Source organism: Achroia grisella, unplaced genomic scaffold (genome assembly GCF_030625045.1).
Source record: "Achroia grisella isolate CSIRO2021 unplaced genomic scaffold, CSIRO_AGI_Agris_v1 utg2183, whole genome shotgun sequence".
In the NCBI taxonomy this organism is placed as follows: Eukaryota; Metazoa; Arthropoda; class Insecta; order Lepidoptera; family Pyralidae; genus Achroia; species Achroia grisella.
The window spans coordinates 239444-267044 of NW_026712719.1; the positions used below are offsets into that span (position 1 = coordinate 239444).

Sequence of the window (27601 nt, forward strand, 5' to 3'; positions counted from 1 at the left end):
TATATAAATAGAGAGATAAAACATGGATAAAATATATATATCTTAAACGCACACACACACAAGGCACAGTAATATTAACAACAAAAATAAAAAATCTACTATGCAATTACAATGGTCAGTCAAAAAAATACAATACAATACATGTACTAATATAAAAAATAAAAAAAAAAACGATGTGAGTAACGTAGTGTGTGTATAGCCCATACGCAAAAGGTCAGAAACAATAAAAAAAACCTGTTTCTTGTACTATGGCAGTTAATATAATTTTAACCTTATTTCTAGTCTTGTATTTTTTAGAAACCATTTGAATTATTAGAAAATATCTAACTTAAAATTCATAGCGCTGACAATGTTATCTGATTGAACAGAGATTAAGTGCGTAGTGGTTTTCATGTTGAACGTCGCATGCCTAATCCTTTTTATTAATTAAATATAAGTAAATCAATACTTATTTATAAGAGCAATACACCAGTTTCTTGCTCATTCTTCTTGTGATGAGCCTGCATTCTGAATAAGCGGGAGAATAAAAAAACTTGACTATTGAAAAGTGCTTATATTAAGTTTATTTGAATAAAGTTTACTTCTATTTCTATTATTACCGTCCTTATGGTACACCTGTATAACTCCGTTCAGTATGAATCAGTCTTGTTCTGTGTTCCGATATTAATGCATATAATAATTGTTCATGCAATAATAATTATTCAATATTACAATCCTATTGCTTTATATGCAAATAATGTTCATTTAGTATCTATGTTAGAGTATTTCAACAATGTGCGGAAGTATTTATTACATGAATAATCAGTAACAGTACGTAGGTATTAAATAGAAATAATCTTTATTCAAATAAACTTAATATAAGCACTTTAGAATAGTCATGTTTTTTTATTCTACTGCTTATTCGGAATGCAGACTCATCACAAGAAGAATAAGCAAGAACACATAAGTTTCTTGTATAATTCTTCTTGTTATCTGCTCTTTTAAATATTGATTGTCGCATGCCTAATCCTTGTTGCTAATTAAATATTAATTATATTTAATTAAATATTAATTATATTAAATATAATTAATATTTAATTAACAACAAGGATTAGGCATGCGACAATCAACATAGAAACCGCTACGCACTTAATCTCTGTTCAAACGGATGACATTGTCAGCGCTATGAATTTTAAGATATTTTCTAAAAAATATTATTATCATTTATAAATTCTTCAATTTTATAATAAGCTTTTTTACAAAGAAAATATTTTATAACACATTTGAATTTTTTTTTCTAAAATAGAATATTTATTGAAATAATTTCAATAAATATTCTATTTTAGAAAAGTTTATATTGTAGAAGAATTGGCAGCACAAGAAGAAGATTGACTTAATTCGATAATGTGCGGAAGAATTTATTTCAGGAGTAATTAGTAAAAGTACATAGCTATACAAATAGAATTATTATTGAAATTATTTACAGAAGAATTGACAACACATACCCATAACTAATGAGCGGTAAATCGGGTTCGGACTCCAACCGGAGTACCGAATAAAACCCCAAGGTGAGGTACATCATGGGGTTTTATCCGGTAGGAGTTCGGCAGTACTCGTTCATTATCGCTAGATCAGGCGAGTCTCCATTATTACGGCTGGTAACGGTAGGTAGGCTAAAATAAATATATAACTTATCAGTTTTAGAGCAATGTATGTGGAATGTTTCAGTACATGACAAAACAATATAGAAAAACATATATGTCAAAAATTGTAAAAAAAACATGGTTCAAGCATGGTGAAAAGTATACAAGCGTGTCTGTGTGAAATACATGTTACTTATTGATGTGACGTATTTTTTGCATCGTGTCTAAAGTTTATGGAAGCCGACCACGCGTAACGGGAAGAGGCGAGAAAGAAGAAGAAGAAGTAATGTATTTCCATGAATAAACTAGCTTTTGCTCGCGGCTTCGCTCGCGTTAATTTATCCCTTTAGGGGTGGAAATATCAAAATCCTTTCTTAGGAGATGGCTACGTCATAGTAGCATTGTATTGTATTGTATTGTATGTTGGACTCCAGTCTCCGCAATTAGCCTCTCATTCGGGCCGTTGTGCGTGCAGAGCCAGACTACTAACGTAGCCAGCCAAGCTCCTCCCAAAAGCGCAGAAGACTCCTAGTGTCTTCACAATAGTAGCTTTAAGCAAGCAAAGTCTCAGCCCGATCGGTTTAAAATTGACGAAGTTTCATATAAACTTTCATCCCCTATTTTATCCCTTAGGGGTAGAATTAATCAAAATCCTTTCTTAGCGGATATCTACGTCATAACATCTACCTGCATGCCAAATTTCAGACCGATCTGTCCAGTGGTTTGGGCTGTGCGTTGATAGATCACTATGTCAGTCACCTTTGAGTTATATATATAGAGAGAAAAATTTTTTTCATCTGCACTATTTCTCTATATCAACCATAAGTGTGCAAAATTTCATACTTTGTCCGAACAATTTCCGTAAAAAGCGGTACAACTACAGGTACAGATATAAGTGTGCAAAATTTCATACTTTGTCCGAACAATTTCCGTAAAAAGGGGTACAAAGATTTTGCTTCACATATTAATATATCTAATGATAAAAATATACGTATCTAATTCTCAAACCTTTGAAAATAAAGCCTTCTTAATCATGCATGGTATTACCTTAAAAGGGTGGCATAGCTTATGACAATGAGAACCCATTTCAAAATGCTATATACCTAACATGACAGAATATCAACATACACCTTCAGTACATCCGGGCCTAAGATACCTACATAATGGGCAGCTTATATCTAAATTGGAACTTCGAACAATATATTAGTTTATATTATATAATTATGTTTATATTTATAGTCATATCTGAGGTATATTTAGAATCTGCCAACATACTAACTTACTTACCCGTGTCTAATATAATATCTTAATAATAAACGGGAAAGCTTGTAAGTATGAATGTTTGTTAGTCTTTCACGCAAAAATTACTGAACGGATTTTGATGAAACTTTACAGTAATATTGCTTATGCATCAGAATAACATATAGGCTATATTTTTATTGAAATTCAAGCGGGTGCAACAGCGGGCACAGCTAGTGTTTGTGTATAGTTTTTATCGTGTGATTAAATTATCTTTTAAACAGATGACTCTGCAAATGTTGTTTTGCCATATCAATTAGTTAGCAGTACTTGAAGTTTCACTCGTAAATTTTCTAGTCTATATTATTCTGATGTATTAGCTATACTATTGTAAAGTTTCATCAAAATCCGTTTAGTATTTGTTGCGAGAAAGAGTAACAAACATTCAACGATACTCATAAACTTTCCCGTTTAAATTATCTGTAAGATATCGGACTACTCTAATGCCGTTGGCCACAGCTGGCCTTTACAGCTTGCAGATGGTACTCTAAACACGCGGCAGGACTTATGGAGCGGCCGAAGGCCAACTCCCGACTGAAGGATACGACTTTACTCTAAGGGCACCGCAAGGGGTTCGAACCTCGACCGTTGTAATTTCGATGCCCGTTTGATTTGAACTTCACTGGACGATGGGGGCGAGTGCAGATGGCACTCCAAACCCGCGAAATGACTTATGGAGCAGTTGAAAGCTTTTGTACAGAAATATTTTTATTTCGGTGATCCAACTCATCACTTAGCGGTATAAGAAATAAATAAAAACCTATTCTCAGACCTACTACTACTATCCTAGACTACCGGACTGCGATGATGATGATGATGATGATACTCGCATCACCATCATCATCGCAGTCCGGAAGACGTCCACTGCTGGACATAGGCTACCTACCGAGTATACACATAAAATTTCATCCAAATCAGTTATTACCGAAAAATATAAAAACTAACACTGTGATACGAGAAATTTATATAATAACTATTGTATGATTATTTTATGTGTGGTTTTTAGTGATGTAATACACGCTAATGGTAGTGGAATTAAAGAAAATAATATAAATGCATTGTCTACATTTTTTATTATACACCAAAAAAAACGCAATATGTTTAATTTTTTTACGTAAATTCCCGCACTGAATACTTAAAATCTCATATTTTATTTTATTGTCAGCCACCTTGTAATAGGACCCTTTTTATGAGTGAAACTTTACGACTCCCACATTACTTTGGTTTCACATGTAAATTGCGTTGGGGCTTTATAAGGACGGAGGAAGGACTAGCCTGTCCCTACAGCTTCACTCGCGGTTTCTTGTAACATTTACTAATATATAATAACAACATTTATTTAAGAGGGCAACACACATGTGACATGAGTTATGAGCTGATTGTGATGAGCTTGCTTTCCGAATGAGTGGCAGAATATGAAAATGTGACTATTCAAAACTGTTCATATTAAATTTATTTGAATAAATCATAAGTTAAATAATCAGTCTCACCTATTTCAGCCGCAAAACAGTTTTGTAAGATGTGTTTCACTTCTATTTTGTTCTTTATGATAGCATATGCTGGTGGTCACTCTATTCTCCCAAATTTGAATTTTAATGACTGTGTTTTATTATATGTTCCACTATTATTTGAAAAAATACGAGCTGAGTTTCTTGTCAGTTCTTCTCATCTCGATATCATTCCGAACTGACGGTAGATTTGACATATCATAAGAGTCTGTAATAGACCTACATGAATAAAGATATTTTGAATTTGAATTTTAATTCTAAAATTAGGAAGTAAAATTACAGAATAAGGGATGATATCTTGAGTGGGCAAGGCATGAGTGTTGTTACGGGTGTTTATTGATAACAGTAGTATTGTTCATGTATATAGGCAACGGTTACTACTTAATAAATATAAGATAAGATAATTAACAAAATGCATACAGAACCTAAATAGGCAAAACATCGAGTCACTGTCCCTTAAAGAAATACTTGCACAGAATAGGTGCTACAGATAATCTTATTTATAGTGGCTGCTTTGAAGCCGAAGAAACGGCCGCTCACGTAATCCTGGACGTAGCAGTGATAGTCGCTCCGTGAAGTCTGTGAAAACACCAGAAGGCTGTTGCGCTTCTGAGAGGAGCGTGGTTGGCTACTTTAGTTGTGTAGGCTCTACACGCACAAGCCAGATGAGAGGTTAAATGTAGAGAATAGAGTCTAATTTACATTTACATAAAAAATAGTTACATAAAACGGTTACACAAATCCATTCAGCTATATTTTTCTACTGACAAACTGTACAGAAGGCCGTCAAAACATAGTACACAATAAAATACGATTCCCATGTGATTTACTGACCCTTAAAGATTATGCTTCATTTCAATCTGTCCCAATTCGACCCTTTATAAGCTTATTGGGTGAGCAAACGAAAGTTGGCAAGTTTGTTTGGCACTAATGTCACCAGAATTTAAGATGAGAGTATAAGGATCTAACGTTGTAAATTTAACTATCACTAAATCAGGTATTTTTTTAAGGGTAAGGGTTAACTATGCGCAATTGATAGCTTATCTATAACGGATAGATATATAAATGGACTAGATGTTTTATGTGACTTCGTCTATCTTTTTTTAAAGATAGCCTATATCCGTATTTAGGTGAACACGAAATAATAAGTTGAGTAATCGTGAAACTGTAACAAACATACTTTCGATATTATGATTTTAATATGGACTATTTTCTATATATATATATTACATATACATGGAATTATGTACCCGTTTGTTACCCGCCTGCGTGTAGGCTAAGAAACCTGACCTATTCCCCACCAGGTCAGGTCAGGGAGCCCAAGCGCAGGCATCGTGGCTAATTCACTAGATTTTTTTTGGAACCGCGTGGAGGTCAACTCGAAACGGTAGGGGGGAAGGGAATTGTTAGTAATGGGAACTAGGAACTCCCATTGCTAGCAATGTACCATGTTAGGTCGACCTCCACGCGGTTCCCCCTGGAAATCATCGTGATAAATTCTTGGTGAATTTGTCACTATGGGCTAACTGACCTGACCTCATGTTCATCTTATCATCCTCCACTGGTGCCCCGCCAGCGTAAACCGTTAGCACAGGCGGGTGCACCATTCCATTATCATTTACAAAAAAAAAACTCGAAATGGTACATTGCTAGCAATAGGTTATCAAAATTACTAAGAACACAGTTACTGCTTGGCGGGTCTAATAATAAACTCTAGTTGAATACCACAGCAGTGGAGGACAAAGTGTTAGAATGAAATTAGGTCAGTTTGACCTAATTTCATTTCTAAATCGTGGAAAATTAAACGTTAACATCACAAACATCCTTATTATCTTAGAATAGAACAGTTTCCAGAGATAAATATAACGTGTTTATAGTTAAATGTAATATCAAGCGGAAACTCAACGATAGTATTCATATATCTACGCAATATTTTCTAAAGAGATATGTATAATATAGAAAACAATGTTCGAAATATTTCCCGTACAAAATGCGTAGTCACGTGATCTACTATGTTTAATTAACAGGGATCGCTTGTTAGAAATAGAAATAATCTTTATTCAACTAAACTCATTACAAGCACTTTTGAATAGTCATATTTTGATTCTACCACTCATTCGGAATGCAGATTCATCACAAGAAGAATGAGCAAGAAGCTTGTGTGTTGCTCTTTTTAATCGATGTTGTTTTTTTATATATATAAATAATTACAGTATAACAAGTAAGAGGCATGCGATAATCAACATAGAAGTCGCTACGCACTCATTATTAATGTAATCAGATAATATTGTCAGTGCTATAGATTTAAAGTTTTTCTATAAAAACATTATTATCGTTAACGAATTCTTCAATTTTATAGTAAGATTTTTTGCAAAGGAACTGTTTTATTTGGCATTTAAATCTTTTTTCTGGGAGATTTATAACAGACAGATTTTATTGTAAAACCTTACGCAATTGCCATAAAACGAATTACTAACTTTAGCCAAACGACATTTAGGTAAAATCAGTTTGTTATTGTTACGTAAGCTTTTATTAGTGCAATCACTAACTCTTTTGAAACTGTCTATATTCCTTCTGGCATAGATGATATTTTCATAATTGTATTGAGAAGCAACGGTGGTGGTTGGCGGTTACTTGTTCACCTTAGGAGCGTTCCGCACCGAATTTATCATCAGAATATCTTCTATCACTACCAGCCCCACCACATTTATTTCAAGAAGGTTGCATGGGAAAGATAGCGCTGCTGATTCCCGAGCATAATACAGTGGCGCCCCCATTCAACTACCCTACACTAGTGGGAACAACCGACAATTTTTTCTGTTTATAAAGATAGATAAGTTCTTTATTCAACAATTACAAACACATAGCATACATGAGATACATTTTATAAATAGAAATAAAGTTTACAAATTAAATAATACAGAAATATAATATTACAAAATAAAATAAAAATGGAGGTGGCTTTATGTGTCGCAATGATGAAGAGGCAACCAACTCAGCATGAAGCTACAGATAATTCTGCAGCGCTGATATTCTGTTGGCTCCTATAATAATTATATAAAGAAATATTTTAACAAAATCAGGACAATATTTAAAAAAAAATCTCATTTTCACTTTTATTTCGTAGTGAGAAGGTTCATTTTAAATCATAACACATGAAACCTTATTCGTAACAATGCCAAATATCTTTAAAGTTGTTTCAGATATTGAATACCGTAATCTTTTCTTGCTATTTATTTTTTGTTATTTTAAAGAAACAGATAATAAATACTATGATGGGTAAAATAGGTATGTTGTTGAATAGTAATTATTATTCTAATAGCAAATATCACTATCATAAACATCTTCACAAAGGACTTATAGAATATAGTTTTTTCCATTTTTTTCTTCAATCGACAACAGATGACAATAGTAAAGAACTATTCGTATTAGTCTCCAACAAAGGCATACTTTACATTAATCAGATTCCCTACTCACACTTTTGCCCAAAGAAAACATACGGTTTCCCAAGAAATGGCGGATTAAGAGATTTCACGATTCACGCGAGCGAGAGACGGTTACAGATAAAATAAAAAAGTCCTGCAAATCTCGTTATATGTGTCGACAGTACTTAGATCTGTGGAGGAGCATTTTCACTAATATCAGCGGATTACAGCGTCGCAGAAAGTTGGCGTATAGCGTTAAATCTCAAATGTCTTTCATACATAAAAACAACTTTACTCCCAATTCTGTATTTACGTTTTATTTGGATTTGTTAGGTGTATAGAAAAAGTAATATCACATGTCATTACGGTTTTGAATAGGCTGAATCAGTGTGACAGATGGTGTTTGAAAGCGGTACTCGTTTTCTATACTGTTATTTTTTATTGAATAGGATTAGTAAAGAAGTTTACGGCTCGTTAGATAGAAAGTCACCTACGAGGTATATAGTAAGTAGGTATATATGTCTTATATATAAAATTCTCGTGTCACAATGTTAGTTACCATACTCCTCCGAATCGGATTGACCTATTCTTATGTAATTTATATGCATTTACAGTAGGTCTGAGAATCGACTATTATCTATTTTCTATCCCCTTAAGTGACCTAGACCGTTCTTTCTCCTTTTTTTTAGTGTGGAACCAATTTTGACTGGACTTTCATTGGGAGATTGGGAGATTGGGAGACCTAATATTATATGGAGTGTCTTAGGCTATTTTTATCTAATTGTATAAAAAATAATTTTATCATTGTTTCAATAATTTTACCATGTTACGAGTAGTAAATAATAAGCCAATTCAATACCGTTTCTATCGATGACAGAATGTTAATAAACCAACGTTGAGAAAAGTCCGCAATAGATACAAAGTTATGGCTTCATTTCGTAAATCTCTCCGATGTTGACAAATAGTCCTGCTTTATTAATAATAGTACAGATTATATTACAAATTGGTTGTAAATATTGTCTGCCTCTGGTTGCTTATTAGACCTATAAATTTCAATTCCTGCCTCGCTACGGTCGGCGACAAATTGGTTTTTGCTGCGAGCTGGCGATAAACTTTTTTTCTGGCTTGATTTGATGATTTTAATATAATATTAGAGTGGGGAGAAGTTTGTGGTGACGGGGTACAGTTGCTTCCAACGTACACATACAAAGTGTATAAAGTGAGGACTACAAACCTCTCCTTAATGTAATACACTTTGTACGACTTTATACAAGGTTTCGGGAGAGGTTTGTAATGACGGGGTATAGTTGCTTGCAACGTACACATATAAAGTGTATGATAGTGGGCACTACAGACCTCTCCTCAATGTAATACACTTTGTACGACTTTATACAAGGTTTGGGGAGAGGTCTGTAATGACGGGGTAGAGTTCCTCGCAACGTATACATACAAAGTGTATAAAGTGGGGACTACAAACCTCTCCTCAATGTAATACACTTTGTACGACTTTATACAAGGTTTGGGGAGAAGTTTGTAGTGACGGGGTACAGTTGCTTACAACGTACACATACAAAGTGTATAAAGTGGGGATTACAAACCTCTCCTCAATGTAATACACTTTGTACAACTTTATACAAGGTTTGGGGAGAGGTCTGTAATGACGGGGTACAGTTCCTCGCAACGTACACATACAAAGTGTATAAAGTGGCGATTACAAACCTCTCCTCAATGTAATACACTTTGTACGACTTTATACAAGGTTTGGGGAGAGGTCTGTAATGACGGGGTACAGTTCCTCGCAACGTACACATACAAAGTGTATAAAGTGGGGATTACAAACCTCTCCTCAATGTAATACACTTTGTACGACTTTATACAAGGTTTGGGGAGAGATTTGCAGTGAAGGGATGCAGTTGCTTGCAACGTACACATACAAAGTGTATAAAGTGGAGATTACAAACCTTTCCTCAATGTAATACACTTTGTACGACTTTATACAAGGTTTGGGGAGAGGCTTGTAGTGATGGGGTACAGTACTGCGTGCTTAGTAACTCGTTATGAATGAAGAATGTTTTTAAATGTCTCTGCAATATCTGCGATATGGTATTCGGAAGATACTGCCATTCTAACAGACTTAAAAAACCTATCACCAATAGGTACGGTAAAAGCAGCAACGTGAGTCGCAATATATTTAAAAATAAATATAGAATCCTATATTAAGTGCTTCTATCCAATACTAGAGCAAGTCGTTAGTTACTTATATTACAAACTAGCTACTCGCCCCCCTTCGCACTGGTGTATATGTATTATATATATAAACCTTCCTCTTGAATAACTCTAGCTATTAAAAAAAACGCAACAAAATCCGTTGCATAGTTTTAAAGATTTAGCATGCATGACTATGCATATAATAATATCATCGTAAGAACAAAATTATGTGTACGACTTGAAATTTTCTCTTTTTATTTTATTTTATTTTATTCTGTTTATTTTATTTAATATTTAATATTTTCAATAATAATAATCAATTGATCTGTTTGATGTATGTTTTTTATGACATCTGGTATGATTTTTATGTCAAATCTACTTTACTCACTGATCTGTAATAGTTAATTAATTATTTGGCAATTCTTTTGTGGACTCCCGCGATACAGATTCCCCTAGTGCGGGGTCCAATGTATAATCAATTTTATAACATTTGTAGGTTTCAAAATGAATAAATAAAATAAAAAAAAGAACAGTGTTTGTTTTATACTACGTAATGAAGAAAGAAAAAACACACGTTCTGCCTTATTAACATTCTCGGTATGCCGTTTCTTGTGTACCCACCTACATGTGGGTTGACATACTAATCTAGGCTTTGCGAGTGTCTCATAATAATATTATTTACATATTTGTTTATGTTTATTATCACGAAAACAAAGACAATCATATTACAAATATTATTAGATTCATTTTAGAAGATATTTATAGTAAGATGTATACAGTCTTGGCTTAATGGTTTGCTACCAAAAAGTCGTGAATTCAGATGGTTAATATAAAATTTAATATATGTATGACTTACTTACGATGGTCAGGTGATGGTAACATTGATAAACTGATAGCTGACCTGCGAAAATTCGTCTGCATGTCCCTTACTTGACATTTATCATTACATTCCGCCCAATTTGCATACTATCCTTTTAAATTATAACCTATGTGTTATTCTGAGGTATAAGCTATATGGGACACAGTCACCTAGATACATCAAAATAATAATTGCATTTAATAATGTCTAGTAAAACAAATTCAATATTGTCTACTAATCACTGCTGTGTCTAAACTGTGTCACCCCACCCTTACATTTTCCTATTGTTATTTAGTATATAAGATCATTATTTCTATGTATACATTGTCAGTTTATTATCATCTGTAATATACATCGTCTCGACCAACAACATCGTATCATTCACCTGCAACAAGCTATATTACTGTAAAGTTTCATCAGAATACCTTAAGTAATTTTTGCGTGACAGAGTAACAAATATTCACACAAACTTTGGCGTTTATGATAATAATAATATTAATTCTTTAAGATAATAAATAAAAATACAATGTCAATAATATCTTCATCACGAATCGACGATGATTTTTGCGAATACACCTGACAACCCTAGGGGTACCCTACCCCCTATCTGGGGTAACAGTCGTAAAGCTATTTTATTGTAAATACCACAAAATACAAAGATGTAAAATAATGCAATGAATAATATATCTTTTTATTTTTTTATTAATTATTTATTTCAGGCCAATATTATAAATACCTTATAGACTGATATATATATGAAATAATATAAAATTAAGATGTTGAAATTGTCTGTGTGATCACGGCACTGATTGCGGCAATCTGTCACGGTAGCGCCGGTACACCACACCCTTCGGCCAGTAGTATAATATCATCCCTAATTAAATCACATAGCGCCATCTAGTTCCAAGCTAAGCAGAGCTTCTGTTATGGGTACTAAACAACAAAATGATATACATACTTAAATACTTTTTTTTCTAAATACATACATAATATATATAGAAAATACCCAGACATGCAGATTACAAACAATCATAATCATGTTTAAGTATATGTACCAGCGAGGAATCAAACCCGCGACCATTGGAAGTAAAACATGAGCTAAACCGCTAGACCACCAAGGCCGTTGAAATAGTAATATAAAATCTTACTAATATTATAAACGCAAAAGTTAATGAATATGGATAAACTACCTTTTGCCCGCGCCTTCGCTCGCGTTAATTTATACCCTTAGGGGTGGAATTTATCAAAATCCTTTCTTAGGGGATACCTACGTCATAGTAACTTTATGCATGCAAAGTCTCAGCCCGATCAGTTTAAAATTGACAAAGTTTCATATAAACTTTCATCCCCTATTTAATCCCCTTGGGGGTAGAATTAATCAAAATCCTTTCTTAACGGATGCCTACGTCGTAACATCTACCTGCATGCCAAATTTCAGCCCGATTTCCAGTGGTTTGGGCTGTGCATTGATAGATCACTATATCAGTCACCTTTGAGTTATATATATTTAGATGTTCTTACTCTTTCACGCAAAAACTACTTAACGGATTTTGATGAAATTTTAATTTAAAAAGATATTATCCAAATTGGGCGAAATATAACAATAATTGCGACGAACCGGACGAAGTTGGACAGGTAAGATAGTTCTTTTATAAATCTTTTACAATATATTTATAGAAAGTGATAAGTCGGTTCATGGGGAAGAGGTGATGGATGAAAGATTGACGAAACAGATACTAAAAGTGGAAGGATAAAGGAACCGGAAGGGCCCACACTGACCTATCACGATATGACAGATCATGTTATATAGGGGTCTATTCTTGACCCTTATATCAGATACATTGTACAGTCATAGCCATTTCATACAATATTTACACATAACTACGAATTCATAAAAAAATATTGGCGTGAACTGTGTAAGAAATTATTGTTATGGTTAGTGAACAAAAATGTTTAATAATCATAACATTACATTCTATTCGAATGTTGAAAAACTTTAAATTGCTTTAAGTAGAGGGCTAAACTCTACCATTATGAATATATATATATAAGACAATTATCTATTATCTATCTATCTTGACAATCTCGGTGGTCTAGCGGTCTAGCACATCGCTTTACGTCCGATGATCGCGGGTTCGATTCCTCGCACGGTACAAACATTTGTATTCAACACACTAGACTACGCTGAAGTTAAACAATGGTTTAGTTTTCTGTGTATTTTACCCACCTTTCGACTTGTATACCCTTTAATAATCTTCTGTATTATAATATATATATGTAATATCATTAGTATTCGTGTTTTTATTTAAATAGATCGTTATGTAACATACAATACATTATTATCTTTTCCAAATCTAAATATATATAACTCAAAGGTGACTGACGTAGTGATCTATCAACGCACAGCTCAAACCACTGGACGGATCGGGCTGAAATTTGGCATGCAGGTAGATGATATGACGTAGGCATCCGCTAAGGATTTTGATTAATTCTACCCCCAAAGTGATAAAATAGGGGATGTAAGTTTATATGAAACTTTGTCAATTTTAAACCGACCAGGCTGAGACTTTGCATGCATAAAGCTATTATGACGTAGGCATCCCCTAAGAAAGGATTTTGATAAATTCCACCAAAAAGGACGGCGAGCGAGCGAGGCCGCGGGCAAAAGCTAGAATAGTATAAGAATATTATTCTTCATCTAATATATGAACTACATGTTACTATGACAGTTCGTTTATGATATGTGGCCTTTTTTTACGATAAACGAGCTTGCGGCTCACGTAAGACGTAAGTGATTACCGCCACCCATGAACACCCGCAAAACCAGGCAAGTGCATTCGGCCTTTTGAGAAAGAATAAGCTCTTTTCATGAAAGTTTCAATCGTATTGGTTCAGAAATACCATTGCTGAAAGGTGATTCTACAATGTGGTTGTACGTGGCAAATAAGTTTTGAGGAAACCGCACTGTGGAAAACTGCTTTTTTTGTAGGTTACAATATCGCATCGGTTTGGAAATATCATTACTGGAAGGTGATTCTATAATGTGCTTGTAAAGCAAATACTTTTCTAGAAAACTGCACTGTGGAGGACCGCCATTCATTCAGAAGATCAGGGTGGTATTTTAGTTTCTGACGGGTACAGTGGTTAAACTCAGCAGCTGGTATTAACACAGAACACTCGCCGTAATATATGCTGTTCAAAATGCAAAGAGATGCAACAACATCTCGGCGTAAAGCTATGGGTCGAATCTGTCACAAAGACGTTTGTTTATCTGTCACAGAGACAATGTTTTAAAATATATTTATCTCGATACTGTGTTTAATAGTAAGCTGTCACAGTATATATAGGCTACGGTAGCCGTTTACCATCGGATGGGCCGTATGCTTGTTTGCCACCTAAGTGGTATAAAAAAAAAAATGTATAGTATACAGTATATATATTGATATATTTTTAGCCACACTGCAGTGATCGAAGGAATAGGGAAATAAGGAACTCACCCAAATTGCACAAAATTATAGTATATAGATGAACTGCATCGACATCATTATTGTAGATATTTGCAACACAGTTTTATACTTCTGTGAATATCATCGTTTCTTCAGTAAATTAGTACAAATGTTTTATGTATTGAGTAAATAAATAAAAGAATAAAATAAAATAAAATAGATACCTACTATTCTATTCTCGTATATGCCTTATATATATTTGAGACAGCAGTTATATTTGTAACTTGTACTTATGTAAAATACGTGACGTACTTACATAATCTACTTACAACAAAGTTTACAAAAAATATGACGATAAACCACTTAGACGTGTGTTTAGAATTGCAAATATGTGTGTCGCATTCATTCAAATTTGGTTTGTTATCGGCGTTTATAACAGCGGAGAGTCATTTTAAATACAGATTCGAACTCACAAACTTTCGATTTTGGGTGGTGTTGTAACCACTACACTACGACACTGTTTTATAGTAACTTGCATTTAAAATACTTATAGTTAGAAAATAATTAAGTAGAATAGAATAGAAAATAATTTATTCAAATAAATTTAATTTAAGAACTTTTGAATAGTCTTGTAGTAGTTTGATGTATAAGCTATATTACTAGTTCAGTAGTTTTTTCGTGAAAGAATAACTAACATACATATGTCTATCCATCCATTCTTACTCACAAGCTTTCGCTTTGATATTATTATTATTTTTATTTATACTTTTAGAACATTTCTTTTATACATCACTAGCTACTCGCCCCGGCTTCGCATAGGTGTACATAATAATATATTATATATATAAAGCATCCTCTTGAATCACTATATTTAATAAAAAAAAAAGAGTCAATATACGTTGCGTAGTTTTAAAGATTTAAGCATACATAGGGACGGACAGACAGCGACTGCGACAGCGACTTTGTTTTATGCTATGTAATGATTTTGATATACTTCACTTTATTGCTATATTTATTCATTGTCCTTTTGATAGTTCGCAACTGCATAAATCTATACATATAAATAAAATTGGAGAGTCTGCTTGTAATCTTGAAATAACCGTTTTTTACTACTTGCTTATGAATATAAATACGGTACATATACCAAAATAACATTTTTTACAATTTTTGTCTGTCTGTCTGTTTGTTCTGGCTAATCTCTGAAATGGCTGGACCGAATTTGACGGGACTTTTATTGTCAGATAGCTGATGTAATAAGTAGTAAATTAGGCTACTTTTGTTTTAGAAAAATAAAGTTAAATTCCACGCGGACGAAGTCGCGGGAATAGCTGGTATATTATATTATTATAACTTCGTGTTTTCATCATTTAGACAGCCATCCAGTCCACCGATCCATTACAATATTAATAAGATTGTATAATATTAATTATTACAGGGAATTATCTAATTATAATTGTGAATTCTTGTTGTGTTGTATCGTAACTGTATAACTATGTTAATTATTCGACACAAAATTAATAACACAATTATTTCAAATAAATAGAGCTGCAAACCGTTTTCTAAGAATAGAATAATTCCCAAAAGAAACAAACAGTTGTGAATATAATGCAAATAATAATACAATATGTTCAATATAAAATAATGGAATAACATATTGATATTATTCTAAGAAATTATAATAAAATTTTATTTCTCAGTATTAGTATTGTGTTATTTCTGATAGTTTGTGAAACAAAATAAATAACAAATAACAAAAATCAATATTAACTGTTTAATGGATTTGCAACATTGTTAATATTTAATTTCAGAATCTAACGTTCCATATTTAAATTGGGAATAGAGCTATATTTTTATATTTTTTCGTCTAAACGTAACGTCAGATAGCGACGTTCGATTTTCAAATTTATAATGACATTATTTCATGGTCGCATTCAATAAATTGTTTTAAATTTTTTTCGTCTAAAGCTAACGTAACAACAACATAACAACGTTCGAATTTCAAATTTTCAATGACAATATTTTAATTACTAAGGTTTCTTAAGGACTATTATATTATATAATATATTTTAATTTTTGTTATAAGAGAAATTACGGTCGCTGAAGGTAATCGATCGAAAATAAAAATCGAACGAAACATAAAATATTTAAAATAAATATATAAAAAAATATAATTATCATATAAAAAGGTGCGTTATGCGCATGTAGATTATTTCATGCTTGTATTTAATATTTATGAAACCGTATATAAATATTTTTAAAGAGTTCATTCTTGATCCTATTCATTGTGGCCTCAGTGGTTTAGCGGATTAGCACACCGCTTTACTTCCGATGGTCGCGGGTTCAATTCCTCGCACTGTGCAAACATTTGTATTCATGGGTATGATTATTGTTGAATCGAACCCGAGACGACCGGAAGTAAGGCGGTGGTCTGAACCGCTATACTACCGAGGCCGTCAGCTGTCTACTACCCATAACACCAGCTCTGCCTACTACACAAGCGCTGCTTAGCTTGGAACTAGATGGCGCTGTATACATTCTCAAGGATTATTATTATTATTTTAATCAGCGAAACCATATATTTTGTTACGTTTGTAGTGCTTTTATAGAAAAAAGGATATTAAGTATTTCATTATCACTTGTCTAGTACCCATAACACAAGCTCCATTTAGCTTTTTTATACCACATACGTGGCAAACAAGCATACGTCCCGTCTGATGGTAAATGGTTAGCAGCCTATAAACGACTGAAACACCAGAAATGTCACGCGCGATGCCGACCCTAAACCTTGGGAATAGATGACACTATGTGAATTGTCCTTCTCTATTTAGCTATATTTTATACCACGTGTGTGCCAAACAAGCATACGTCCCGTCTGATGGTAAACGGTTAGCAGCCTATAGACGACTGAAACACCAAAAGTGTCACGTGCGCGTTGCCGACCCTAAACCTTGGGAATAGATGACACTGTGTGAATTGTCCTTCTCTATTTAGCTATATTTTATACCACGTAGGTGGCAAACAAGCATACGTCCCGTCTGATGGTAAACGGTTAGCAGTCTATAGACGCCTGAAACACCAGAAGTGTCATGTGCGCGTTGCCGACCCTAAACCTTGGGAATAGATGACACTATGTGAATTGTCCTTCTCTATTTAGCTATATTTTATACCACGTAGGTGGCAAACAAGCATACGTCCCGTCTGATGGTAAACGGTTAGCAGCCTATAGACGACTGAAACACCAAAAGTGTCACGTGCGCGTTGCCGACCCTAAACCTTGGGAATAGATGACACTAACTGAATTGTCCTTCTCTATTTAGCTATTTTTTATACCACGTATGTGGCAAACAAGCATACGTCCCGTCTGATGGTAAACGGTTAGCAGCCTATAGACGATTGAAACACCAAAAGTGTCACGTGCGCGTTGCCGACCCTAAACCTTGGGAACAGATGACACTGTGTGAATTGTTCTTCTCTATTTAGCTATATTTTATACCACGTAGGTGGCAAACAAGCATACGTCCCGTCTGATGGTAAACGGTTAGCAGCCTATAAACGACTGAAACACCAGAAATGTCACGCGCGATGCCGACCCTAAACCTTGGGAATAGATGACACTAACTGAATTGTCCTTCTCTATTTAGCTATATTTTATACCACGTAGGTGGCAAACAAGCATACGTCCCGTCTGATGGTAAACGGTTAGCAGCCTATAAACGACTGAAACACCAAAAATGTCACGCGCGATGCCGACCCTAAACCTTGGGAATAGATGACACTATGTGAATTGTTCTTCTCTATTTAGCTATATTTTATACCACGTAGGTGGCAAACAAGCATACGTCCCGTCTGATGGTAAACGGTTAGCAGCCTATAGACGATTGAAACACCAGAAGTGTCACGTGCGCGTTGCCGACCCTAAAACCTTGGGAATAGATGACACTATGTGAATTGTCCTCCTACATTTCGCAATGAGCAGCAATAGCGACAATAAAAATAGATTTTCGTTAGGGAAACAACTATTTCGTTAAACATAAAGAGGTTATTTGTCTAAATTATAGTCAGAATACTTAACTACGCGTCTTGTTCTGAATTGTTAATGCAGCACAACCTTCGTAAGATTAATAGTTATGAATGGAGTAAGTAGGTAGCTTTTGTGAGCGGTGAATTTGTATTGACAGAACAATAGTTAGAGGTGTCAGAACTGTGTCCAATTCAGAGGTCTTAATCATTATAATTAAGTTAATAATCACTTCGTATAGAAATGGGATGTGATATGATATAACTAATCGAATTTCAACCGTATTTAATTTAATTGACGACCTCGGTGGCCTATTTGTTTAGCACACCGCTTTACGTCCGATGATCGCGGGTTCGATTCCTCGCACGGCACAAACATTTATATTTATGAGTATGTTATTGTATCGGTCTGGGTGTTTCCTATGTATAATATGTATGTATTTACGAAAAAAATATATCTATGTATTTGTATCAGTTGTCCAGTACTTATAACACAAGCTTTAGCTAGCTTAACTTGGGACTAGATGGCGCTGTGTGTATTGTCCTGAGATTATTATTATTATTAATTTTAAAGTTTGAATTGTGTTGAAGATTTTTAAAAGTATCTACAAATCTATAGTTATAATATTAATTTGTCTTATACTTTAAATAATATTATTTATAAATCTATACCAATTTTATAGAGTTAAAGTTTACGAAGTTGTAGAGGGTTATCTTTGGGATCTAATGAATCAATTTTAAAAATTCTTTTACAAAATCAAACGGGGATTAAAATTACAACGGCCGAGTATCGAACCCCTGGAGGTGGCCTCAGACTAAAGTCGTATCATTAGCCGCTCCATAAGTCCTTCCGCGGGTTTGGAGTGCCATCTGCACTCGCCCTCTATCGTCCGGTGAAGCTGTAAAGGCCAGCTGCGGCCAACAGCATTAGAGTAGTCCGAAAAAAGAAAAAAATACTTAGATTCCAGCGGATGATGGCGTTGTTCAATTTTTACAACGCGCTATGTTTTCGTTTTCAAATAACTATAGGCTGTAGTAGTTTGTCATCGACCTGTGAAGCTGTAGGCCAGCTGCGGCCAATAGTATTACAGTAGTAAAAAAATACCCTTTACTTGCGTAGACATTAATAAAATATCTGTGGCAATTGCGATCCCACTACGCTTTTATTTTGAAGTAAATAGTATTTTTATTTCACCTGACATAAAGTTTATTATTGAACAGCGAGTGTACAACTGTATATAATAAAATAAATATATATTATCTGTTCTCCAGATATATTTAGTTCCAGGCTTTTGTATCTGTTTGAATAAATGACGGTACCTTCAAACCGGTCAGTGATGTGGAAAATTCGCGACTGAGAAACCTATTTCTTGCGTATTGTGAACACCAGTTGTGAAAGATATTATTGGAAGGTTTTTGAAGATTCAATGCGCTGTAACGTGGTATAAATATATTTTTGTTATGACGGCCGCGGTGGTCTAGCGGGGTACACCGCCATACTTTCGATGGTCGCGGGTTCAATTTCAATAGTACGAACATTTATTACTTATTATTGTTTGTATCGCTCTGGATGTTTTCTATGTATATTATATATGTGATTTACAATTAAAAAGTCTACATATTTAAGAATAACAATTGTCTAGTGCTCATAACATAAGTTTGTATTCATGGGTAGGATTATTGTTGAATCGAACCCGCGACCATCGGTTGTAAGGTGGTGTACTGAACCGCTATACCACCGAGGCCGTCAGCTGTCTAGTACCTGGTCTACCTGCTACACAAGCGCTGCTTAGCTTGAGACTAGATGGCGCTGTGTATTATTATTATACATATAATTGATATAACAGACTTGTTCTAGGTACTAGACAACTGATATAAATACTTAGAAGCATTTTTCTAAATACGAGTAAATACATAATATACATAGAAAACACCCAGACCGACACAAACAATCATACACATAAATACAAATGTACCGTGCCAAGAATCGAATCTGCAACTATTGGATATAAAGCGCATACTTAACTGATACACCACCAAAGCCGTCAATTAGAATTTTCGTTACATATGATAGATTCCATTCTATTCAGATTTAATAGCAATTTATTTGTTGCGGGAAAGATTTGCTTATCGTAGCAACAGTAGAGTTGATTCTTTCAATCTCTAACACAATCTTATTCCTAAGATCTTGTATTTATACTGCTGATTGATAAAAAACTAATGTCTATCTCATCTCAATAGATAAATATAATTTACCGAATGTTTACTTTCATTATTGCATATCGAAGGAGGAAATGTTTCAACACACGAGTATTGAAACAGAAGAAACCATGGTCCTAAAGAAACAACCTTATTTAAACGATAACGTATCCGAATAATAAAAAATTTGAATAATAATTTCGTTCATAATATTATTTTTTATTTTTAATCAAAATATTCTTTCGTGTAATTGGAACGGTGGATAAGATGACCACTCACTTGATGGGAAGTGGCAACTGTGGCCTGTTTACTTGAAGCACCGCTATCATTAAATGTATTTTTGCATTTACTGGCGACTAGGGTATCCTCCATACCCAGTAATTTAATGTTATATGCCAACTTTCAGATTGAAAATTCAGTTCACAAAGAAAGTTGCTTGACGAGAGATATACCAGCGAAATCTTTCTAATATCTTCTAAAAGATCTTGGCCTATCTAGAACTGCAGGAATTACTATACTAGAACGTGTATGAAGCTGTACTAGCAAACTCATGGCACATATATATAGATATCTTCTTGTGATGAGACAGAATGTCTGGTAGATTGAAAAAAAAATGTGATTATTCAAAAGTGTTTCAATGTAAGTTTATTTCAATAAATTATTTTCTATTCTAATCTATATGGCTGGGTAGAGAGAGAAACGCGAGCAGTGAAAGTGAGTGTTCACGTACGACAGCAAACGGACCGGTTAACCCGGGTTACAAGTCCTGGGAACTGGGAGGAGTTTCGCTCTCTGACACTATGGACCCGGCAGCCGCGTGGTGAATATATAGAATGCTAAGAATTATGCCATTTTATTTATTTATTTATTAATACTATACATATAATACACAAATACAATAATAAAGGTACAGATGGTAGACTTAACACCATAACGCATTTTCTCCCAGTCCACCATAGGGCAAACAGAGATTAGTGGGCGGTGCATTTAAGTATATAACATGAAATATAATAAATTAAATAGTTATATCAAAATATATATATACATAAATATAATATACAATATATAAAAACACATGTACATATATTTCTACACAAATACATATATACTAAGTACAAATCAACAAAGAATAGTGCAGACTCCCGCTTTCGGGAGATAATTTTGACGATTTTCAATAAATTAATGTTATATTTTTAATTACCTACCTTTTTTTGTTATGCCTTGGCGTTCCTGAGGACTAAGGTATTATGCCTGGGACCTGCATTCCTGATCATTTCATTTGAAGATTTCTCTTCCATGCGTACATATATTTGTATTTTCCACTTCAATTATAATTCCTAAGTATATACCGGTAGAATAAAATTTCCGTATAGACTTTGAAAAGGGTCATTGTAGGGTCACTGAAATTGTGAAATCAGCGTGGATTTATGACTTTTTTATAAATTACACTTGGCCGTCTAGGGACTTCTCGAAAAGGGTTTAGAATTTGATCGTGTAGATAAAGCATTGATACTAATGCTCTTGGCAATAAGAGGTACGTTCTTTTATATTGTTTCAGACTTATCTTTAATATTTTAATGAGACGAGCGTCCCGTTCCGCACGAGTGTAATTAATGTCGAAATCCTTATTCTTTAAAAAAAACTGTTTATATTAATAATGGATAATTTATTTATTTATTTATTCATTAAATTGGATATCCATCCATATTATGTTAGTAAAGAACTTAGAAATTGTGTTAGTAAATTGCAATTTTTAGAGGTACATCTCGCCTAATTTACATAATATCTTTTTAAATTATAGCCTATGTGTTACTCTGCTGTTACAGCTGGATTACTGTAACGTTTCATCAAAATTAGTTCAGTAGTTTTTGCGTGAAAGAGTAACAAACAACCATCCATACCTACAAATTTTCGCGTTTAAAATATTAGTAAGATGGTGTTTAGGAGGCTGTTTGTGCTGCACGGTAATGTAGCTATCTGTAAGTTATACGTATTTATAAGATTTATTTTTATTCCAATATATATATATATATAATACAAAATAATGCATTTTAACAGTTATTATTTTATTGACGGCGTCGATGGTCTAGCGGTTTTGTCAACCTTTACTTTACACACGTTGGTCACTGATTCGATTCTAGATCTCTGTTGATGCTCTTTACTTGCATGTTTTGCAATTATATATATAAGATTTTATTTCTAGATGTATTACCAACTATCAACTTATAATTTTACTGAAATTATAAACACGATAGTTTCTGAGTATGGATGGACAGATGGATGTTTGTTACTCTTTCATGCAAAAACTACTAAAAGGATTTTAATTAAACTTTACAATAATATAGCCTATACATCAGAATAACACAAAGGCTATGAATTTCTTGGGGGTAAAACCGCGGGAATGACTAGTAATTAGGATAACAATATAATCCGGGAAAGTAAACCACAATCCTATAAGTTAATGATTTGGGACTTAACTAGAAATAGCAGCATAAAATCAGATAGGTAAGTTTTTTAAATCAGTAGTAGAAATAGCATCATATTACTTTTAATTAAACTATATAATAATAATAATAATATTTCAGGACAATTCACACAGCGCCATCTAGTCCCAAGGTAAGCAGAGCTTGTGTTGTAGGTACTAGACAACTGATATAAATACATGGATACATTTTTTTTTTGTAAATAAATACATATTATACATAGAAAACACCCAGACCGATACAAACAATCATACCGTGCGAGGAATCGAACCCACGACCATCGGATAGTAAAGTGGTGTGCTAAACGACTAGATCACCGAGGCTGTCAATATATCTATATAGAAATATGCTTTAAAATAATATTTTAAAGTCACTTCTATTATATTCATAATATTGCAAGAATATTATTCACTGCATAAATAAGTAAAAATAATATTCTGTTAAACGTGAGTTATTCAATATATAGCTAAAGAACCGTTTAGCTGACATCCTTAAAATCAGTCAAAATATCTATTTATATAGTTTTTTTTTAAACATTAATTATTAATTATCTTTGACGATTTTTTAGACATCTTTAATTTACATTTACAAAGTACAGAGAAATCACGTCTCCAAAACATTATTACTCCACTTTTCTTGTAATTTTTATTGCGCTCGCAAAAAAAATGTTTCATTTTATTTCGAAGTGAAGGAATACAAAATATATGTAAAAAGGTACAGTTGATGAAGATTGATTAAGGTACTATGTCCAACAATTGAAATGGATTACCTTGTGATGTAAGTATAATAATTCAAAATAGATCATCCTAAACTTATCAACTCTCCCTTGAAATAATTCTTAATCTTAATTATTACATAGTATAAAATAAAGTCGCTGTCGCTGTCTGTCCGGCCCTATGAATGCTTAAATCTTTAAAACTACGCAACGGATTTTGAAGCGGTTTTTTAAATACATAGAGTGATTCAAGAAGGTTTATATATATAATACATGTACACCCGTGCGAAGCCGGGGCGAGTAGCTAGTAATATTATAAACGCGAAAGTTTGTGAGTATGGATGGATGTTTGTTACTCTTTCACGCAAAAACTGCTGAACCGATTTTGATAAAACTTTACAGTAACATAGCTTATCCATCAGAAAAACATATAGACTAAAATTTAAAATAGATATAACGTAAATTCAGTAAGTGTGATGCAGAACAACTTCGGCGGGTCAGATCGTTGTAAAATAATATCGCAAAGTATTTAAAATTAGGTATATCGACTCCAGAAACAGAAATTACTGTATGGGACAAGACACGGTTTTCCAATAGATCCAAATAACTATTTAATTAAAAGAAAATATCTGTAACTTTTTATCCTGTGTAGTTTTAGATATATTATACCTAACATAGTAATGTAATTGTACAATTTAGTCTTTTATTTTATAAAATATAATAATTTTATTAACATGTAATTTGAAATTATATATATATATATTATATATTAAAATAAATATGAAATTTAATTCAGAAATATAATTTGGTTACAGAATCATAATAGCAATAGTCAATTTCATTTCGCTCATGGATAGAAACGAAAACATATTAATATAATTATACATTTTCTATTTCATTTAGTAATGTAAGAAATAAATTCTGTAATAAAAATATATGTTGTATTTCTTAGAATCTCATTTTTAATTATAATTACGAAATTGATTCTAACAAAAGAAATATAGTCTATTTTTTAACTAATAAATAGTGTTCTTAATTCAAAATTTAGAATCTATTTCTTGATAAGAAATAGATTCTAAATTTTGAGAATTTTAGAATTAGAATTTTAAGAAACTCGCTACTATTCTCCGCCTTCCCATTACCAAAATTATTCTATTTAAAAAACAGAAGAAATATATTTTGTTTTTTAATTACGAAATAGTGTTCTAAATTCAAAACTTAGAATCGGTTTCTTATATTACTCAGTAAGAAACTCGTTCACCTAAGTCTCTACGCCTCTCTGCCTTCCCATTTTTTTAATATAATTAGGAAATTGATTCTATTTATTAAAAGATGTATAATATGTATTTTATGACGAAATAGTATTCTAAATTCAAAATTTAGCATCCGTTTCGTATATTACTCAGTAAGAAACTCGTCCATCTAACTCTCTACTTCACTCCGCCTTCACATTTTTTATTATAATTAGGACATTGATTATATTTATAACAAAAGAAATACCTATAATGTATTTTTTAAATATCATTATTTTTAAATTACGAACTAGTGTTTTAAATTCAAAATTTAGAACCCTTTTCTTATATTACTTAATAAGAACGTCACTCACCTAACTTGCTGCCCTCTCTGCCTTCCTATTTTTTATTCTAATTAGTAAATTCATTCTGTATCTAACGGAAGAAAAATAATTTATTTTTTAATTATTTTTAAATTACAAACTAGTATTCTAAATTCAAAATTTAGAATCCTTTTCTTTTATTACCTGAATCACGCTCACCTAAGTCTCTACTTCACCCCGCCTTCCCATTTTTTATTATAATTAGTAAATTGATTGTATATCTAAAGAAAGTAATCTATTTTTTAATTATCATTATTTTTAAATTACGAACTAATATTCTAAATTCAAAATTTATAATCCGTTTTCTTATATTACTCAGTAAGAAACTCGCTCACCTAACTCTACTTCACTCCGCCTTCCCATTTTTTATTATAATTAGGAAATTGATTCTATATCTAACAGAATAATTATAATTTATTTTTAAATTAAGAACTAGTATTCTAAATTCAAAATTTAGAATCCGTTTTCTTATATTACTCAGTAAGAAACTTGCTCACCTAACTCTACTTCACTCCGCCTTCCCATTTTTTTTTATAATTAGGAAATTGATTCAATATCTAACAGAATAATTATAATTTATTTTTAAATTAAGGACTAGTATTCTAAATTCAAAATTTAGAATCCGTTTTCTTATATAGAATCTCGCTCACCTAACTCTACTTCACTCCGCCTTCCCATTTTTTTTATAATTAGGAAATTCAAATTCAAATTCAAATTCAAAAATCATTTATTCATGTAGGACATTTTAGCCGCTTATGAACGTCAAATTTTTACATTATAATTTTATTTTTTTCCCTACCGTCCAGTTCGGTATATAGATCCAACTGATTCTATATCTAACAGAATAATTATAATTTATTTTTAAATTAAGAACTAGTATTCTAAATTCAAAATTTAGAATCCGTTTTCTTATATAGAATCTCGCTCACCTAACTCGCTACTCCTCTCAGCCTCTATAACTTGCGCGACCAACTCGCGCGTCCGCGCGTGCAGCCGCGTCAGATGCACGCGAGATCGCCCGTGCCTTATCAGGGCCCGGCCACCATGTCTAACATGTTTCACAAAATCACTCCTATATTCACATTGCACTAAAGTCGCGATGTATAATATTAGTAACATAGGCCGCAACATCACGGCATGGCCGCGTGCGTACGCCGCGAGCTCTCGGCTGTGACTGAACGGAGCGCGTGATTTTTCAGGAATCAATTTGAATTGATTTCAGCTTTATTATTTAATAAGTTTATATTGTTTAGAATTTGTATTTATATGTTATTTTATTTGTTTTGTATTTATAATACAAAATAGTGCTTAAATTAACTATTATAGAATGTGAATGATTGTAAACGCTACGCGTGATAACACTCAAGTAAAGTTCGGATATGTAAGTCTTTCTTATATATAAAAATAAATTGACGATTGTTAGTCTCGCTATAACTCGAGAACGGCTGAACCGATTTGGCTAATTTTGGTTTTGATATTTTTGTAGAGATATAAAGAACGTTTATGTGGTGAGAAAATATTAAGATATTGTATGGGAAATAGTAGCCATTACAAGTTTACAGGTTTGTTTAAATATTTATTGCGTAACTAAACTTCAAAAAACCTTTGACATATTATTTAATTTTGAGGCGGAAAGGAGTTTGCGGGGCCAGTTAGTACTGAATAAATGTTTTATGTAAACATTTCATGTAAATAGGCATAAACTCAGTGGACTGTACAAAACTCAGCTTGCAGACAGCATGAAGTTTTAAAATTTAGAATAGTAACAAAATTATTTTTGCTATTCTAAATTTAAAACCTCTTTTTTTTTCATTTGATTAGAACAAATGCAATATAATATTTCTCATATAAATGCTGCTAAGTATACATGCCTTAATAATTTTTGTTTTGATTTACATTTTAACTTTTTACCCGTAATAATCGTCCATTACTATTTCTATAATGTATGATACTGGTATGGTATACCCATCTGTGCTAACAGTTTAGACTGGCGAGGCACCAGTAGAGGATTATAAGATAAGTAAGAGGTCAGTTAGCCCATGGCGAAGCACATTAGCATACCTCTTTACTTCCGATGGTTGCGGGTTCCATTCCTTGCATGGTACAAATATTGTATTCATTAGTATGATTATTTGTCTGGCTTTGTCTGGGTGTTTTATAAGTATATTATATTAATTTAAAAAAATCTATCTATATTTATATCAG

The 27601-nt window shown here is 33.0% G+C and overlaps 1 protein-coding gene across 1 annotated transcript in view; it reads right to left on the reverse strand.

The window, feature by feature from the left end:
- The window catches only part of LOC131842414 (probable G-protein coupled receptor 158), a 177372-nt gene extending 150845 nt beyond the window's left edge, over positions 1-26527 (reverse strand). Inside the window, exon 1 of the mRNA XM_059190947.1 lies at positions 26326-26527. Within this exon, the coding sequence (XP_059046930.1) occupies positions 26326-26527 (202 nt within the window). The remainder of the gene's footprint in view (positions 1-26325) is intronic.
- Positions 26528-27601: the final 1074 nt, after the last annotated feature.